Below are 19215 nucleotides of genomic sequence, written 5' to 3' on the forward strand. Positions count from 1 at the left end.
TCGCTAGCTCCTCTGGTCATATAGGAGCTGGCTTTTTAAACTCCTGTTCTCCCTCAGGTATCCCTGGCCCCCTTGTCAAGGGATCCTTAAGAGATTAGGGATCAAAGGAGAGCAGGCTAGAGCTTTGTTAGGAAGCTTTCAGCCTTTCCTAAGCTAGCAGGCCATTTGGCTCAGCACAGAGCTCCCCCAAACAGAACACACTATAAACTTCAATCAGGCAGACGCATGGAAATCAAGCAAGCACACAAAAACCACCAACCAACCAGACAACAAGCTCACCTCAAGGGTGAGTTTCCTTCCCATTTGGCTTTTTTGTTTGTGTATGATTCTTGACCTTCATTTTTTTCTTATACAACTTGTTGTTTGCAAATCTTCCAATAACTGCCTCTGTAACGTTGTGTATAACAGTGGTTCTCAAACTTTCTTTTTCACGGACCACTCGAAAATTGCTGAGAGTCTCAGCGGACCACTTAATGATCTTTCCAAACGTTGTTTGTACCGTTAGCTAACTATTGTAAAGCGCTTTGGATAAAAGCGCTATATAGAAAAAACCTTAATAATAGTTAACTTTTTTTGTTCTACAAAGAAAAGCACACAACTCATATTTTAATATCAGTAGTCTTATCTTTCTAATGCAACAGATGTGTCCTCTCTCGCCCACTGTGGCAGCCCCCAACCTGGGGCTGGGAAGGAGGGGGGGTCTCTCCCGCTCTCCCCCACTGCAGCAGCCCCCAATCTGGGGCTGGGAAGAAGGGGGGGACTCCCACGCCGCCACAGCAGCCTCCGAGCTGGGGCTGGGAAGGGGGGGGGTCTCTCCCTCTCTCCCCTGCTGTGGCAGCGTCCGAGCTGGTGCTGGAAGTAGGAGGGCGGGGTCTCTCCCCCTTTTCCCTGCTGCAGCAGCCCCTGAGCTGGAGCTGGAAAGGAGGGGGGTATTTTCCTCCACCACAGCAGCCACAGAGCTGAGGCTGGGATGGAAGGCCCTGGAACTGGGGAAAGTCGCCTTTTTCTCTGACGGCCTCAGCCCTGCACATCCCAAATTGCCCCCACTCCCTCTTCTCACCCCACTGCCACCTATCCCTTATTCCCCCCACAGCCACCACCTCACCTTACATGTTCATCTTCTCCAGGGTCCAGGCACCTAATTAGTGGAGCCACGCCTGCACGGCTTGGCTGGCTTGGGTGGGTGGCCCTTCATTCTCTTGTGTGCAGCCGCCCAGGTGCGCACCTTAGATGGACCAATCGTCCATGAATTTACCTAATTCTTTTTGGAGCCCACGTATACTTTTGGCCTTCAGAATATCCTCTGGCATTGAGTTCTACATGTGTTGGGTGAAAAAGTACTTCCTTATATTTGTTTTAAATCTGCTGTCTATTAATTTCATTGGGTGACCCTCATCCTTGTGTTATTTGAAGGGCAGTAGATAACATTTCCTCATCCATTTTCTCCATGCCATTCATGATTTTATAGACCTCACTCATTTCCTCCCTTAGTTGTCTCTTTTCTAAGCTGAACGATCCCAGTCTTTTAAATATATCCTCATATTCAAGCTGTTCCATACCTTTCATCATGTTTGTTGTCCTTTTCTGTGCTTTTTCCAATTCTAATTATATCTTTTTTGAGATGGGGTGACCAGAACTGCATGCAGTATTCAAGGTGTGGGTGCACCATGGATTTTTAAGTCTCCGCAGCCCTACATGTCCCAAATTTCCCCCACTCTCTCTTCTTACCCCACTGCCCCCTCACACCTGTCCCCTATTCCCCCCAAGGCCACCACCTCACCTTACATGTGTGTCTTCTCTAGGGTCCAGGCACCTAATTAGTGGTCCAAGGCCTGCACGGCTTCACTAATTAGGTGGGTGGCCCTTCATTTTCTTGTGTGCAGCCACCCAGGCATGCACCTTAGAGGGAGCTATCCGCAGACCACCTGAATGGAGCTCGCAGACTACTGGTGGTCCGCGGACCACAGTTTGAGAACCTCTGGTGTATAACACTGACTCATCTAAAATCCTTATCTATGCCTTAATTTCTTCTGACTTTGAATATTGCAACTGTGTTTCCTTGGCTAAGACCTGGCTCTTCAGACATATAGAATGCTGATATGATTCTTTTCAAACATACAGAAAAATACAACCAAATTGCTTTATCCTCATACTGCTCCACTGGTTCCATGTTTCTTTTAGGATCCATTTCAAAATTGCCTTCTGTTTTATATCCTTTATGCAGCCTATTTCACAATGAAAGCCTTAAGCCTACTTAGCCATGATGTAGCCTATTTATAGACCTATCATTTCTACGCTCCCCACTAAGCTTGTGTAGCGTTGGCCTCTCTGCCCCATCACATAATCTTGCTACTGGTAGTATGATAGACTTCCTTCCTGTGACAAGTTCCCTGCAACTGTAGGACTGCTGTGCCCCCTTAACTCTCCAGCCTGGGCTGTTTCTCACAATGTTTTACTAGTGACAAGCAGCAAACCCCTCCAGCTGCCGTTATCACTCAGCCACCAGCATGCAGAGGCACGCCAAGCCAATTTGAGTGCTCTCCAAACCACTCATGAGCTATATGCAGGGAAACACCAGCTAGTCTCTTAAGCCCCCAGCCTTGCATCCCAGAAATATACCGTCTTGCACTGCTCAAGACCTCCTTTTGAAGAGTGTAAACTTATTAATTAATTTGCCACTTCATCAAAGGAAAATGGACATGCCACCAGCCTTTGTAACCTGAACAGATTCCCCAAGCACTTTAGACAATCTCCCTAGTAAGGATAAAGCATTAAAATAAGTTTATTAACTACAGAAAGATAGATTTTAAGTGATTATAAATGGTAGGCATAAAAGTAAGAGATAGTTACCTTAAGAAAATAAAAACTAAACATGCAGTCTAAATCCTAAACTTTTAGGCTAAACCAGAGGTGAATCAAACAGCTTTTCTCACCCCACTGGATGTTGCAGGTAGGTTATAGTTCTTAATACACAGGATGACTTTCCTTCTCAGCCTGGGACCAGTCTCCTCAGTTCAAGTCTTTGTCTTCCCAGCATTCTTGTTGCCTTCAGCGTAGGTGGGGGAGGAGAGAGGTAATCACATGTTGCCACTTCCCCTTATTTTATACCCTCAGTCCATGTGCCTGGAAAATACTGGCCCAAACGTCCTGGTGGGCCTTGTTGAGTCACAGAGTTGAGTAGTCCACCTGGTGTGGTCTTGTGCAACTGAGTCATAGAGTTGAGCAATTCCCATTGTGTTGTGCTTACGCAACTCTGTTACAGAATTGTAAATCTCTTGTTTACAGCTCCCCTGCTGATCAATGGTTGTTCAACACCTTTCTGTGTGTGGATCACCTCCTTTGTTGTCACTGGAGAACTAGCAATGGGTGACTTCCAAACTCACAACATATTTTAATAACAACCATAAAGAAAAATCTCATAATATCACACACACTAACAATATACATATTTTGACAGAACAGTGGGTTTCAGCAGATCATGACCTTTCATATGGTATCTTACATGGCATGCTTTATATGAAATATCACAATCATATACGAATGATGAATATGAGGGTTACAGGGGGCTACTTCGAGGTACCGTATGTCATACAGTACTTCCCTCTTAGGATGGCTGTCATTTACATAAGTCTTCCTGATTTCACTACCTTCTCGACCCTCATATTTGATCAGAAAATGTTCTCCCTTGCCTGTTTTTCTCTCTCTGCTTGTATTTTTTCATTTTAACTTTATAACTATATTATTTAATACTGTATAAAGTTTTTAGGGATAAAGCCTATATGAAAAAAGCTGTACAAAATAAAATTGTATTCCACTGCCACCATAGAGAGGCAAAAAAAAAATCCTTTTATAGAAGCAATTTCCAGTTCCAAAAAAATAAATATTTAGTATGTGAACAGCTGATGTTCATATTGAGGGAAAAGGGACTTTAATTCACATCTCCCAGCTAAAAGAATAGGTAAACTGATCAGATGGTATCCTATCAAGCAGTCATGCTTATACTCTTTTTAAAATATCCATTGAGAGTGGGTATAATCAAGAGATCAATCAAACTCCAACCTGTCTTGCCAGGAAGGGAGGAGTAAAGGGTGAAGAGGTATAACTGGCCATATGGGTGTGTGACCAGGTTGTTCATGCTTTGAGTCTTCACTGGGAGCAATGGTGAGAGATTAACTGTTTTTTCTGTAATCTGTAAATATATCTGTAAGCTTTTGGCTGTATTTGATGTTAGAACCTAATGTTAAATATGCTTATAATCATGTGTTTGTGTGTGTGTGTGTGTGTGTGTGTGTGTGTGTGTGTGTGTGTGTTTTTTGCACTGTCTGAAGTTCAGTACTTGTTGTTATTTCCCAAGTACTAAATACCAGTTTCAAAAGAATATCTAGGTTGACTAGTATGAATACATTAAAATCTGTATAGCCAGGTTCTTGAACCTACTGTTGCACTGATAAATAAGTGGGGTGTTGAAATCTAGGTGTATGTAAGCTAAGTGCTAAAAGGGCTAGCTTTGCACAGAGTATGGATTTAAGAAAGGCTGAATGATGGTTTGCAACTTTTATTTTAAAAGTTTCAGCTACTATATGAGATAATGTAAAGTCATAGTGGATCTAAACTTAATGACAATTGCAATCTCTGTTTTATGATTTAATCAGGTCAACAAATCATAAGTCAACCCCCTGATTTAATAAATGTACATAATATAATTAGTGTTGTGACTGAGTGTGACTGCTATTGATTGTTTAATGGTACTTAACATAACATGTTTTTTCTCTCCAAAGGACCTAATCATATGCCTATGCAAGGACCTGGGCCTAATCAACTCAGTATGACAAACAGTTCCATGAACATGTCTTCAAGTAGCCATGGGTCCATGGGCGGTTATAATCACTCAGTGCCATCTTCACAAAGCATGCCAGTGCAGAATCAGATGACTCTGAGCCAAGGACAGCCCATGAGCAACTATGGCCCCAGACCAAACATAAACATGCAACCAAACCAAGGTAAATGAAATGTAATTCCTATTAAGTGGGGGTCACCTACAAAACGAGGCCTCTTATGTAAGCCTTTAAAGGTGGAAAAAAGTCTTTATTCCAAGTTAAAGTGTTTCCTTCTCTAAATATATTTGTCTTTCTGTCCCTAAAGATCTTTGGGTGGGATCCATGAGGGGACTTAGGTGTAGCAATGCTGAGCACCACAGCACCTAACTGTTAGGTGCCTAGAAAATCATTAGAACCACTGGGGTCCACAAAGGTTGAGTTAGGCACAAAGACTCCCTATACAATGAATGGGTAGAAGTAGGCACTTAAGAACATGATCCACAAAAGCCAGCACGCTAGGTGGGGAACTGCCTAAGGTAGCTCATGGGAGATGCTGACCAAAGCGGTGTATGCTAAGCCCCTTTCCTTTCTTGGAGATAGGCATCTGAGGAGGAGAAGTCATTTGAACTGGGTCGATCATCTCTCAGTTGAGTGCCCTAACCGCTAGGCTGTGGAAATAGTCTGATATGGGTGTCCCTTAATCTTTCCTGTTGAAGTTGGTCCACTTTAATGAAACATTGAATAGTTAAATATTAATTGAGCCAGAGATAGAGTTAGAATGATTCTGTATCCTAGTGGTTAAGTACTCACTTGAGAGGTAGCCAATCCCTGTTCGAATTTCTTCACCCCTTCATGAGGACAGGGACTTGAACTGGGGGTTCTCCCACATCTTGGGTGAATACCCTGTCTACTGGCTAAAGGTGATAAGGGAGGTCCTCCTTTTCTTTCTCTTCCCCTTTCCCCTAGGCTATATTGTGTGAACTAGCCTGAGGGGGCTGATCCAGTAGATGTGCTCAGATGCTACCTAATGAATAGGGCCCCTATATTAAGCTTAGATGACTGAATGCCTGTCTTTCTGGTTTGTGAATTATTCTGGCTCTTAGGCATCTGAGTGGGCAGTTGTGGAGGAGATAGGTGCTCAAGAGTGAGGCTGCAGTTCTCATGTCCAGAGGCAAAGGCTTAGGTGCCAAGTGAGTTCAAGCACTTATGAAGTTAGACAGCAGCTGAGCTGGAGTTTTCTGGATCGCAATGGTCCTAAAAATGGGCATTAGGCACCTAAGTACCTTTGTGGATCCCACCCTTTATCTCTTTTCTCCTGCCTTTTAGTCACTTAATTGTTTTCAGTCATTGGGCCACATTCAGACAGTGTGAACCACTGGAAATACCTGCTTTTGTCAGATCTGAAGGGAACCTATGTTTTTTTTGTAGTGTTATTTATGTAACATTCTGCATTTAGTGAAGATCGTGATATAAAAGAGTTAATACATTGCTTTGTGTATCTCCTGTAGAAATTTACTATGGTAAAACAATACATTTTTCTTTTTAAGAATTGATACACAAGTCACTCTTCAATCTCATGGATTAATTGAGTAATTAAGATTAGATAGTCCCAATAAACATTTATAGGAGACTGTCTAATCTTATGTATACATATGTATCTCTGTTCTCTATCACACATATGTTTTTAATTTGGAATACCTGTTTATTTTATATTAGGAATAGAATTTCAGTCCCAGATACAAATCTGTTTCTACATAGTATTTTCTGATGATGTCTTTATGCATAAAGTAACAATTCAGAATGGATTCTGTATCTAAGATATTTATCCAGAATAAACAGCAGAGATGCTCTATCCTGTTGCCAGTGTGGTCCTTGTGTTAGTGCTAAATACACTGCAGTATAAAAATATCATACTACCACAATGGACAAAACTATTAACTTGTTTCTATGCTATGTATTCACACAAATGCTCTTCACAGACAGGGCAGAACACCGCTTGCTGGTTGTAAAGTCTTACTGCACTTGATTTGAATACTCTGTCCTCTAAAAGCCAAACTATGGAATCCAAAATGTAAATGCAGTAATTAAAATATGTTTGTTTTCTATCTATCTGGATTGTATGTCAAACAAGTCAACTAAAGAATACATGTGGGGCTCCCTTTACTTCATCTGCTATGAGAGAAAATGTTTTTTATTTTGGAAGAGTCTCTCTTTGGTCATTAATATACATAATACTGTAGTGTGAATTGAGATTGAGTTTTTCTCTCCAATAGCGCCTTTTGTTCCATGTTTTGTTGCACATCTGTCTGTTGTCCATGAAGGAATCCTTTTTATTTTTATTAGGTCAGCTAGAGGTTCAAATCAACAGGAAGATCCAGTCAGTGTTAGTACAGAAGACAGTCCAACCACAAGTTTGGTTACTGTTAGCAAAAGCAAGAAAACTGATGATTTTGAGATTAACCACATTCGTAGTTACATAGCTCTAAGAAATCTGGTAGTTAAGAAAAAGTACAGTAGACACATGGCTGTGATTGGAAATCGGAGCAAATATAACTTTGGCTGTAAGTTGTTAAATTTTGTGTGTTTGTTAGGCAGTGGGTCTGGGAGCATTTTTTTACAACATTTTTGAATCATTTTAGAAAAGTATTGGACATACTGCAGCTGAGGTTTACCTTAATTATGAAGACTTGACTCTTAATAAGGAAAGTAAATGATGTAGGTAGAAGTAAATACAGGGAAAGAATTAAACTAAATACCTGTGCAAAAATCAGTTTATTTCATAAGTAATTGATCTACGTTAGAGTAGAGTAGGGGCATCTCGTTAGGGGACGAGACGCCCCTACTCTACTTGCGCTACATTGATGACATCTTCATCATCTGGACCCATGGAAAAGAAGCCCTTGAGGAATTCCACCATGATTTCAACAATTTCCATCCCACCATCAACCTCAGCCTGGACCAGTCCACACAAGAGATCCACTTCCTGGACACTACAGTGCTAATAAGCGATGGTCACATAAACACCACCCTATACCGGAAACCTACTGACCGCTATACTTACCTACATGCCTCCAGTTTTCATCCAAACCACACCACACGATCCATTGTCTACAGCCAACCTCTACGATACAACCGCATTTGCTCCAACCCCTCAGACAGAGACAAACACCTGCAAGATTTCTATCAAGCGTTCGTACAACTACAATACTCGCCTGCTGAAGTGAAGAAACAGATTGACAGAGCCAGAAGAGTACCCAGAAATCACCTACTACAGGACAGGCCCAGCAAAGAAAATAACAGAACGCCACTAGCCATCCCCTTCAGTCCCCAACTAAAACCTCTCCAGCGCATCATCAAAGATCTACAACCTATCCTGGGGACGATCCCTCACTCTCACGGATCTTGAGAGACAGGCCAGTCCTCACTTACAGACAGCCCCCCAACCTGAAGCAAATAGTCACCAGCAACCACACAACAAAAACACTAACCCAGGAACCTATCCTTGCAACAAAGCCCGTTGCCAACTCTGTCCACATATCTATTCAAGGCACACCATCATAGGACCTAATCACATCCGCCAAACTATCAGAGGCTTGTTCACCTGCACTTTACCAATGTGATATATGCCATCATGTGCCAACAATGCCCCTCTGCCGTGTAGATTGGCTAAACCGGACAGTCTCTACGTAAAAGTATAAATGGACATAAATCAGACGTCAAGAATTATAACATTCAAAAACCAGTCAGAGAACACTTCAGCCTCCCTGGACACTCAATTACAGACCTAAATGTTGCAATTCTCCAACAAAAAAACTTCAAAAACAGACTCCAGCAAGAAACAGCAGAACTGGAATAAATCTGCAAACTGGACACCATTAAATTAGGCTTGAGTAAAGACTGGGAGTGGATGAGTCATTACACTAACTAAAAACTATTTCCCCATGCTGATTTTCCCCTTACTATTACTCACATCTTCTTGTCAACTGTTTGAAATGGGCGATCCTGATTATCACTACAAAAGTTTTTTTTCTCCAGCTGATAATAGCCCACCTTAATTGATTAGTCTCGTTACAGTTGGCATGGCAACACCCATTTTTTCATATTCTCTGTGTATGTATATGTTCCTACTGTATTTTCCACTGCATGCATCCGATGAAGTGCGTTTTAGACCACGAAAGCTTATGCCCAAATAAATTTGTTAGTCTCTAAGGTACCACGAGTACTCCTCGTTCTTTTTTGTTAGTACTTTAATGGGTTTTCAAAGAGAGGATGGAGCAGCATCTAAAGAAATCATTACTTTGTTTCACTGTGGAGCAGGAACTGTTGCTGAGACAATTATACTGGTGGAGCTGGTAGCACTGCTAGTATCACACAGCTGGCCATGGAACTCTCTAGACAGTTAATGTTGATTTTTGTTAACTCTTGGAAAATTGGGGAAGTTACAGAAGATGAAGAAAGCGAATGTTACGACAATATTGAAAAAGGGTAAACGAGATGACTTTGGTTAATTATAGGCCTGTCACTCTGACATTGATCCCAGGCAGCATAATGAAACAGCTAATATGGGATTCGATTAATAAAGAATTAAAAGAGGGAAATATAATTAATGCAAATCAACATGGTTTTATGGAAAATAGATCTCTCCAATTAACTTGGTATTTTTTTTGATGAGATTACAAGTTTGATTGATAAGGGTAAATGTGTTGATGTAATATACTTTGTTTTTGACTTCGTACCACGTAGTGTTTTGGTTAAAAAACTAGAAATGATGAACAGGTCACACATTAAATGGATTTTAAACTGTCTGTCTGACAGTTCTCAAAATCTAATTGTAAACAGGGAATCATCAAGCAGGTGTGTTTCTAGAGGAGTCCTTCAGGGAGCGATTCGGGGCCTATGCTGTTTAACATTTTATCAATGACCTTGAAGAAAACACAAAATCATCACTGATGAAGTTTGCAGATGACACAAAGATTTGGGGGAATGGTAAAAAAAATGAAGAGGACATGCCACTGATCCAAAGCAATCTGGATTGCGTGTTAAGCTGGGAACAAGTAAACAATATATGCTTTTTAATATGGCCAAATGTAAAGTTATACATCTGGAAAAAAGAAAATAGGCCAACCTATTTCCATAAAAAACTTTCCATACAAACTTTCTCGTGGCTGGACTTTACAAAAACTAGACAAGCCATTTACAACACACACTTTGCTTCTCTACAAAAGAAAAAGGACACTAAACTATCTAAACTACTACATGCCACAAGGGGCCACAACAGTGGTTCCCTTAACCCACCCAGCAATATTGTTAATCTATCCAACTATACTCTTAGCCCAGCAGAAGAATCTGTCCTATCTTGGGGCCTCTTCTTCTGCCCCTCCACCCCCACAAACATGATACAGTTCTGTGGTGACCTAGAATCCTATTTTCGATGTCTCCGAATCAAGGCATATTTCCAGCACACCTCTGAACAACATACTAACCCACAGAGACCTTCCTACCAACACTACAAAAAGAAGGATTCTGGGTGGACTCCTGCTAAAGGTCGAAACAACAGACTGGACTTCTACATAGAGTGCTTCCGCTGACATGCACGGGCTGAAATTATGGAAAAGCAGCATCACTTGCCCCATAACCTCAGCCATGCAGAACACAATACCATCCACAGCCTCAGAAACAACTCTGACATCATAATCAAAAAGGCTGACAAAGGAGGTGCTGTCATCATCATGAATAGGTTGGAATATGAACAAGAGGCTACTAGGGTTACCACTCCAACACCACTTTCTACAAGCCATAATCACTGAGGGTTACCAAAAGAAACTACAGCATTTGCTCAAGAAACTCCCTGAAAAAGCACAAGAACAAATCGGCACAGACACAGCCCTGGAACCCTGACCTGGGTTATTCTATCTGCTACCCAAGATCCATAAACCTGGAAATCCTGGACGCCCCATCATCTCAGGCATTGGCACCCTGACAGCAGGATTGTCTTGGCTATGTAGACTCCCTCTTCAGGCCCTATGCTACCAGCACTCCCAGCTATCTTCGAGACACCACTGACTTCCTGAGGAAACTACAATCCATCGGTGATTTTCCTAAAAACACCATCCTGGCCACTATGGATGTAGAAGCCCTCTACACCAACATTCCACACAAAGATGGACTACAAGCCATCAGGAACAGTATCCCCGATAATGTCACGGCTAACCTGGTGGCTGAACTTTGTGACTTTGTCCTCACCCATAACTATTTCACATTTGGGGACAATGTATACCTTCAAATCAGTGGCACTGCGATGGGTACCCGCATGGCCCCACAGTATGCCAACATTTTTATGGCTGACTTAGAACAATGCTTCCTCAGCTCTCGACCCCTAATGCCCCTACTCTACTTGCTCTACATTGATGAATAGAGATAGGGAGAGGATGCGTCATTACACAAAGTAAAACTATTTCCCCCCCCCTCCACCCCCTACTGTTCCTCAGATGTTCTTGTCAACTGCTGGAAATGGCCCACCTTGATTATCACCACAAAAAGTTTTCTTCCTCCTCCCCACCTTCCTGCTGGTAATAGCTCATCTTAAGTGATCACTCTCCTTACAATGTGTATGATAAAACCCATTGTTTCATGTTCTTTGTGTGTGTATATAAATCTCCCCACTGTATTTTCCACTGAATGCATCCGATGAAGTGAGCTGTAGCTCACGAAAGCTTATGCTCAAATAAATTTGTTAGTCTCTAAGGTGCCACAAGTACTCCTTTTCTTTTTGCGAATACAGACTAACACGGCTGCTACTCTGAAACTTACAGGATGGAGGCTGTGTCAGCTGAACAGGGACTCCCAGTGCAATGCTGTGATCAAAAGAGCTAATTCAATTTCTGAAGTAGGAGTATGGAGTTATATTACCTCTGTATTTCACATCAGCGCAACTGCTACTGGAATACTGTGTTCATTTCTGATGTCCACAGTTCAAGAAGGATATTGATAAATTGGAGCGGGTTCAGAGAAGAGCCATAAGAATGAATAAAGGATTAGAAAAGATGCCTTATAAAGATAGACTTAAGGCACTCAATCTATTAACAGAGAGACGGTTAAGGAGTGACTTGATCACATTTGATACCTACATGGGGAAGAAATTTTGATAACGGGTTCTTCAGTCTAGCAGACAAAGTTATAACAAGATTAAGTGTCTGGAAGTTGAAGGTACACGAATTCAGACTGGAAATAAGGCACACATTTTTAAGAGTGAGGATAAAAAACTATAGGAACAATATAACAAGGGTTGTGGTGGATTCTTTATTACTGGGAACTTTAAGATCAAGATTGGACGTTTTTCAAAAGATAAGCACTAGTTCAAACAAGCATTAAATCAGGGGAGTTCTGTGGCTTGTGTTATGCAGGAGGTCAGACTAGATTATCACAACTGTGCCTTCTGGCTATGGAATCGAGCACCCAAAATTAGTGGATATTTTTTATTGTAATCACTCCATGCCTCTGTTCCCCAGTTTCCGCAAAATTGAGATAATAATACCATCTCACCTCAGGGATGTTTTGAAAATAAACTCATTAATGTTTGTGAAATAGTCAGATACTATAGTGATGTGTTCCATAGAAAAGCCCATGAAGAAATTAATAATTCAGTCTTCAGGGCAGGGTTTGAATAATGTGGTGGAAATAAGGCATGAGCCACACACTGAACAATGATGATAAAATATTATGGCAGGGGTGGCCAACCTGAACGTGAGAAGGAGCCAGAATTTACTAAGGTACATTGCCAAAGAGCCACAGTAATATGTCAGCAGCCCACCATTAGCTCTCCCAGCGCCTCCCACTCACCAGCAGCCCCGCTGATCAGCGCCTCCCCCTCCCTCCCTGCACCTCCCGATCAGCTGTTTTGTGGTGTGCAGGAGGCTGGGGGGAGGAGCGAGGGCATGGCAGGCTCAAGGGAGGAGGCCGGAAGGGGTGGGTGGGGGCAGGGCCTGTGGCAGAGCCAGCGGTTGAGCAGTGAGCACCCCCTGGCACATTGGAAAGTTGGCATCTGTAGCTCCAGCCCCGGAGTCAGTGCCTATACAAGGAGCCGCATATTAACTTCTGAAGAGCCGCATGTGGCTCTGGAGCCACACATTGGCCACCCTTGTATTATGGTATAGCTGCTTGTTCAGTGAGTACTGTCCATCCTGTGCACTGAATGAGGAAGTGGTCTTGTGGAAAAATGTATGTGATCATGTAATTAAAAGGGGATGCATATGCTCAGAGGCTAAATTAAGGCTGCATATAGGTAACCTTAATTAATTATGGCACTTGCTAACTTTTGAGTGTTGAATCTGCAACATTAATTTTTTTTAACATTTTTTGTGTGTACGCAGTTACTAGTATGGGGTCATACAGAAGTTATCATTTGAGTGATAGTATTAGTAGGATAGGAATGAAAAAGCTTTTTATCATGGCAACAAGTCCAATAATGTGATTTGTTATCAGTATCCACTGTATTAATCATTGACTTGCACTAATTTATAAGACACCTCCTGAAAGAATGCCTTGCATGAAAATCTCGTGCCTTCACAAGATTGTTTTACAAGGTCAGTCCTGTTACAACTGAAAATTTTAGTCTTCTTGGGTTGTGGAAAATGAATGTTAAGTTTCACAGGTGACTCTCATAATGAAGCTGTAGTACCACTCTGAGAAAACTGCAAGGAATATTAGCCAATTTTATGAAGAATATGGACTATGGAAATGTAAAGTGGCTGAGCGAATGTGGAACAAAAACCCTTTGTCTCCCTTCTTTTTTTTTTTTTTTTTTGGGTATAAAATCCTACAAGTTTATTGGTACAGTATATCAAATAAGATATTTTGCCAATTTTAACAAGACATTTTTGCTATCTGGAGACTGCTGTAAGCAGAATTTTTCAACAAACCGAAGTCTCTATTTACTTAGAAATGACTTCCTTATGTAGATTGAACAGAATTGATCTTCCTGCATTATGGTGACAAACTATAGAACTCAAGTACTTTGATTTAACAAAAAAGGACAAAATAAATAACACAGCCTTCTCAGGAATCCTGTTTTTCATGTCCCTCTGCAGACCACTGTGGTAGACCCCATTCCCCTGCCCAAGCTGAGATTAGAGCCAAGTATCTCTGACTCGCTAGTCTCCATGTACTAAACATTAGACACATGTTGCCTACCCAATTAAATAGCCGAAGTATAGCTCTGGATGTCATGTTTGCCTTTCCAGTTGTTGAGGGCTCATTACAGGTCTGTTTGCTGAACCTGATGGTAAGATTTTAAAGACATTTTTATTTATTTAAATATATAAAATATCCTTCCAGACTTCTGGCCACTGTACAGTAGTTACAAACAAATATGTAAGAGATCACAAACAACACTGACTCTAGTGAAGCAAACTTCTCCTTTTCCGTCTACCCCAAAATCCTAAACAGCAGTCTCCTACCCAATCAGTAAAAGACTGGAAAGATAAATGAGCCTAACATAGGGTGCTGATTGTCACACAATTCAGGCACTAGGGAAGAAGTGATTTCCATGGTTGAGGACTCTTCACTCTGAATGCCCTGCTATCAGCCCCTTCCCATTTAAACAGAGGGCTGTTAGTCTGAACACCTCTGCTGATTGCTATTGCCATGGTGTAACATACAAGGCAAGACAGTCTCAAATATAACCAAGACCCAACCATTTGGAATTCATAAGTAAAAAAAAAAAACGCAACATCTTAAATTTAGTGCATTTTTTACTAACTTCAATTTCAGATGGTTTTAAAGGGTAGCTACCCTATAGGAATTATACCTTGAAGAAATAAAGGCATGGCTGATTGTGAACAGTCTGCTTTCAACAGATGCCACATCCTACTTATCAAGTGCAAAGGTTTAAATAGTTGAACTGCTTTGAATTAGAAATATTAGGTGTTTTGCCCATCTGGCAAATTATTATTTTAGTTTCTTAAATGTCCTCTCAAAAATGAGGAGGCCTAGAAACTTCAAATCTAGTTTGCAAGGTGAAGGCCTTGTAAAACATTAGTTCCTTCTGCTGTTTTTCAATTCTTTCAATTGGAAAGATATTTCTGGTTTATTAGGAATAGCAAATTGCTCCCTTGACATATTAAAGGCTTTAGAGATCCTGCTGAAGAATCTTTTAAGTTTTCCCGGTAACATTAGCAAGGCTTGCAAAAGGTATGAAGTTTTGTCTCTTTATCATTTGCCTGGGCTTCCAGACACCTGTGGAGTTTCTAAGCTGCCAAGATCCTAGAAGACATTAGCAGTTAAATGTATGCTTCACTGAAGTTCCTGAATGCTGCATTTTTCAGAGTAGCAACCGTGTTAATCTGTATTTGCAAAAAGAAAAGGAGTACTTGTGGCACCTTAGAGACTAACAAATTTATTTGAGCATAAGCTTTCGTGAGCTACAGCTCACTTCATCGGATGCATGCAATGGAAAATACAGTGGGGAGATTGTATATACACAGAGAACATGAAACAATGGGTGTTACCATACACATTGTAATGAGAGTGATCAGGTAAGGTGGACTATTACCAGCAGGAGAGAAAAAAACCTTTTGTAGTGATAATCAAGGTGGGCCATTTCCAGCAGTTGACAAGAACGTGTGAGGAACAGTACGGGGGGGGGGGAAATAAACATGGGGAAATAGTTTTACTTTGTAATGACGCATCCACTCCCCGTCTTTATTCAAGCCTAATTTAATGGTGTCCAGTCTGCAAATTAATTGCAATTCTGCAGTCTCTTGTTGGAGTCTGTTTTTTGTAATTTTTTTGTTGAAGAATTGTGACTTTTAGGTCTGTAATCGAGTGACCAGAGAGATTGAAGGGTTCTCCAACTGGTTTTTGAATGTTATAATTCTTGACATCTGATTTGTGTCCATTTATTCTTTTACGTAGAGACTGTCCAGTTTGGCCAATGTACATGGCAGAGGGGCATTGCTGGCACAGGATGACATACATCACATAGGTAGATGTGCAGGTGAACGAGCCTCTGATAAAAGAAAAGGAGTACTTGTGGCACCTTAGAGACTAACAAATTTATTTGAGCATAAGCTTTCGTGAGCTACAGCTCACTTCTGAAGTGAAGTGAGCTGTAGCTCACGAAAGCTTATGCTCAAATAAATTTGTTAGTCTCTAAGGTGCCACAAGTACTCCTTTTCTTTTTGCGAATACAAATTAACACGGCTGCTACTCTGGAGCCTCTGATAGTGTGGCTGATGTGATTAGGCCCTATGATGGTGTCCCCTGACTAGATATGTGGACACAGTTGGCAACGGGCTTTGTTGCAAGGATAGGTTCCTGGGTTAGTGTTTTTGTTGTGTGGTGTGTGGTTGTTGGTGAGTATTTGCTTCAGGTTGGGGGGCTGTCTGTAAGCAAGGACTGGCTGTCTCCCAAGATCTGTGAGAGTGATGGGTCATCCTTCAGGATAGGTTGTAGATCCTTGATGATGCGCTGGAGAGGTTTTAGTTGGGGGCTGAAGGTGATGGCTAGTGGCGTTCTGTTATTTTCTTTGTTGGGCCTGTCCTGTAGTAGATAACTTCGGGGTACTCTTCTGGCTCTGTCACTAACCCAGGAACCATTCAGCAGTAGTCCTCACAGACATTCCCATTCTGGGCTTCTCTTCCAAAATGAATAATTCACAGTCATTGGAATATGTTCTAGAGCAGCAAACCATCAGATGGGCTGTAAATAAATCATTAATAACAACAAAAAAACAGGTGAAAAAGGGAGTCCTGTCATCTAATATTTTAGTTTGTTTTTTGCAGAGTGGGGGTTGTTTTTTTGTTATAGTCTTATTCAGTTTTGTATTCTAAGTATGAAACTAAATATGGCATAAAACTGTAACTGAAAAACAAACAAAAAAAAACACTACTGGACCCCACCCTCCAACCCTTTTAAAAAACAAACAAAAAAACTACAGCTCCCCAACCCGCTGCATGAAATGGTTCCATTCGGGAAACTGATAGAACTCATGGTTCACCTTCTTGGTGCCATTTTTGGACCTGGATCAAACTGGAAAGAAGCCAAGTGCTTTGTTATTAACATAATACACAGTTAGGCTGATGCAGAGTAGTGGATTCTCATTGTGGCTTTACAAAGCATTAATGAAGTTCTAATTTAAAAAGCAAATAGAAAACCTCTATATTGCACCATGGGGAGCCAACACATTTTATCACATTGTATTGTGACTAATATTAATATTGTTAATTAACAAGCTTTCCTGAGATCTAGGAATGTTATGGCAACTAGTTTTTATTTCTTCAAGACTTGCTTTCTTGCTTTCAGTACTTTCAGACAGAGCTGTAGTCAAATGGAATGGTCTGAATTGTCCAATTGTTTGGAAAATCCAGAATATGAAATACATATTTCAGTTAAGTGAAAAATAATTTCAGCATCTTCATTTTAACACTTTTATTCAGTACTTTAAAATTGGAACATAGAAATTGTCATACTAGAGAACAGAAGCAGGATTTTGAATTCTGTGGTCTTAATTAATGACCTATATTTATCTTCAAAAGAAAATGTGGAACATCTGTTTTCTCCTTAATGCTGCTTTTTTGCCTCCTCTTGATGAGAACTTTTTGGCTACCTCCCCCACTAACACACTTAGAACAGCCTTCCTCTTACTGTGCTCTTAATTAATTTAATTACAGTTTGTTTAAACTAAACTGAAGTCTGGCCACTTCTGAATGAGAGTGTGCATACAGAGATTTAATGCACTTTACAATCACACCTTCAGTTAATTTGATTTAACTTGAATGTTACTATGTAATATTCCTCTTATAAGTGTATCCTCAAAATTGGCTGCTTTTAGCTAATTTTCTGCTATGATACTTTCTACTCCTAGTTTAGCACCTGACCATTTAAAAAAAAGAAAAGAAAAAAATCATTTTTAATAGTTTAAGTTTTGATTTGTTATGCTGTTTTAAAGGATTTTAATACAGATCAGGATTTAGAAAAGAAACAGACATACAAACAATTTAGCACCTTGTTGGACTTTTCTTGCCCTAATGATCTTAGTAATGGAATAACGTAGACTCTTCACATTTTACATCTTGTTAAGATTTAGTGAAATCTGGTATCATAACCTCCCTGTGATGACACCATGAAGGGAGAAGGGATTCTAATATTTCTTTAAAGAGTAGTTTAATCTAATCTGTAATCACATTCATATGGTTATTGTCAGTACAGGGCAGAGTTAAGGTTGTTTGAATGCTGTTACTAATTTAGCCTTATCTGAATTTTCTGAGTTTATAATGCTTTTGTTTTAGGATAATTAAACTTATTTTTATTATTTATTTGTATTGTGATAGTGTCTTGGTGGCCCAGTCATGGACTAGAACCCCATTGTGCTAGACATGTAACCAAAATGCTATCCTGGCTCTAGACAGCTTTTAATCTAAGTAACATACATTTAAAAAAATATAATTACTTATGTGTACTTACAACCTTAACTGCAGTGTAGTTTTAATCTGAGAATATTTTAATAGGAACAAAGTGACCTCTGTAGTTACAATTGCATAAGAATTATGCATTTCTTGCAGATTAAATTCAGTGGTGATAAATGCAAAGTAATGCACATTAGAAAACAACCCAATTATACATACAATATGATGGGGTCTAAATTAGCTGTTACCACTCAAGAAAGAGATCTTGGAGTCATTGAGGATAGTTCTCTGAAAACATCTGCTCAGTAGGCAGCAAGTTTAAAACAAACAAAAGGAAGTATTTCATACAATGCACAGTCAACCTGTGGAATTCGTTGTCAAGGGGTGTTATGAAGACCAGAGCTATAATTGGATTAAAACGAGACTTAAATAAATTCATGAAGGGTAGGTCCATGAATTTCAAGGATGCCTCCCCATGCTCTAGGGTTTCCCTAGCCTCTGACTACCAGTTGCTGGGACTGGACTATGGGATGGATCACTTGATGATTGCCCTGTTCTATTCATTCCCTTTCAAGCATCTGGCATTGGCCAGTGTCCAAAGACAAGATTCTGGGCTAGATGGACCTTTGGTCTGATCCAGTATGGAAATGGAGTGGAAATGGTTCCATTAACTTTGAGCATGAGGAAAATAGGAATGAAAAACGCAACATACCCTTTTGTTTTGTTTTGTTTTGTTTTGTTTTTAAAAAGCCGTAACACCTTCTTGCAACCATCTTCATCCTTTTGGAGAAGTTCTGTTCTGTAAATTCATGACTGAATTAATTACCTCAGCTTGCATAGCTCCCGAATTAAGCAATGCTTGATGGTACTGCTTTTGACATATCTGTGTGGATTTGGTTATTAATAGTTTAAGGTTTGATTTGTTATGTTGTTTTAAAGTATTTTAATACAGATCGCAATTTAGAAAAGACATTATAGTTGCTTTTTTCCCCCTC

At 40.4% G+C, this 19215-nt stretch overlaps 1 protein-coding gene and 1 long non-coding RNA gene across 7 annotated transcripts in view; both read left to right on the top strand.

Annotated features, from left to right (window-relative positions):
- Positions 1 to 19215, top strand: part of SS18 (SS18 subunit of BAF chromatin remodeling complex) — a 66102-nt gene that overhangs the window by 35444 nt on the left and 11443 nt on the right. For all 6 annotated transcript variants that reach the window (XM_038390459.2, XM_038390456.2, XM_038390460.2 and 3 more), the window contains one exon: positions 4779 to 5000. In XM_038390459.2, the coding sequence (XP_038246387.1) occupies positions 4779 to 5000 (222 nt within the window). The remainder of the gene's footprint in view (positions 1 to 4778; positions 5001 to 19215) is intronic.
- Positions 8964 to 19211, top strand: LOC122458705. Its single transcript, XR_006278877.1, has 3 exons — positions 8964 to 8974; positions 12002 to 12006; positions 18527 to 19211. It is a non-coding gene; the product is annotated as an uncharacterized LOC122458705 (long non-coding RNA).

This window comes from Dermochelys coriacea, chromosome 2 (assembly GCF_009764565.3).
Source record: "Dermochelys coriacea isolate rDerCor1 chromosome 2, rDerCor1.pri.v4, whole genome shotgun sequence".
In the NCBI taxonomy this organism is placed as follows: domain Eukaryota; kingdom Metazoa; phylum Chordata; order Testudines; family Dermochelyidae; genus Dermochelys; species Dermochelys coriacea.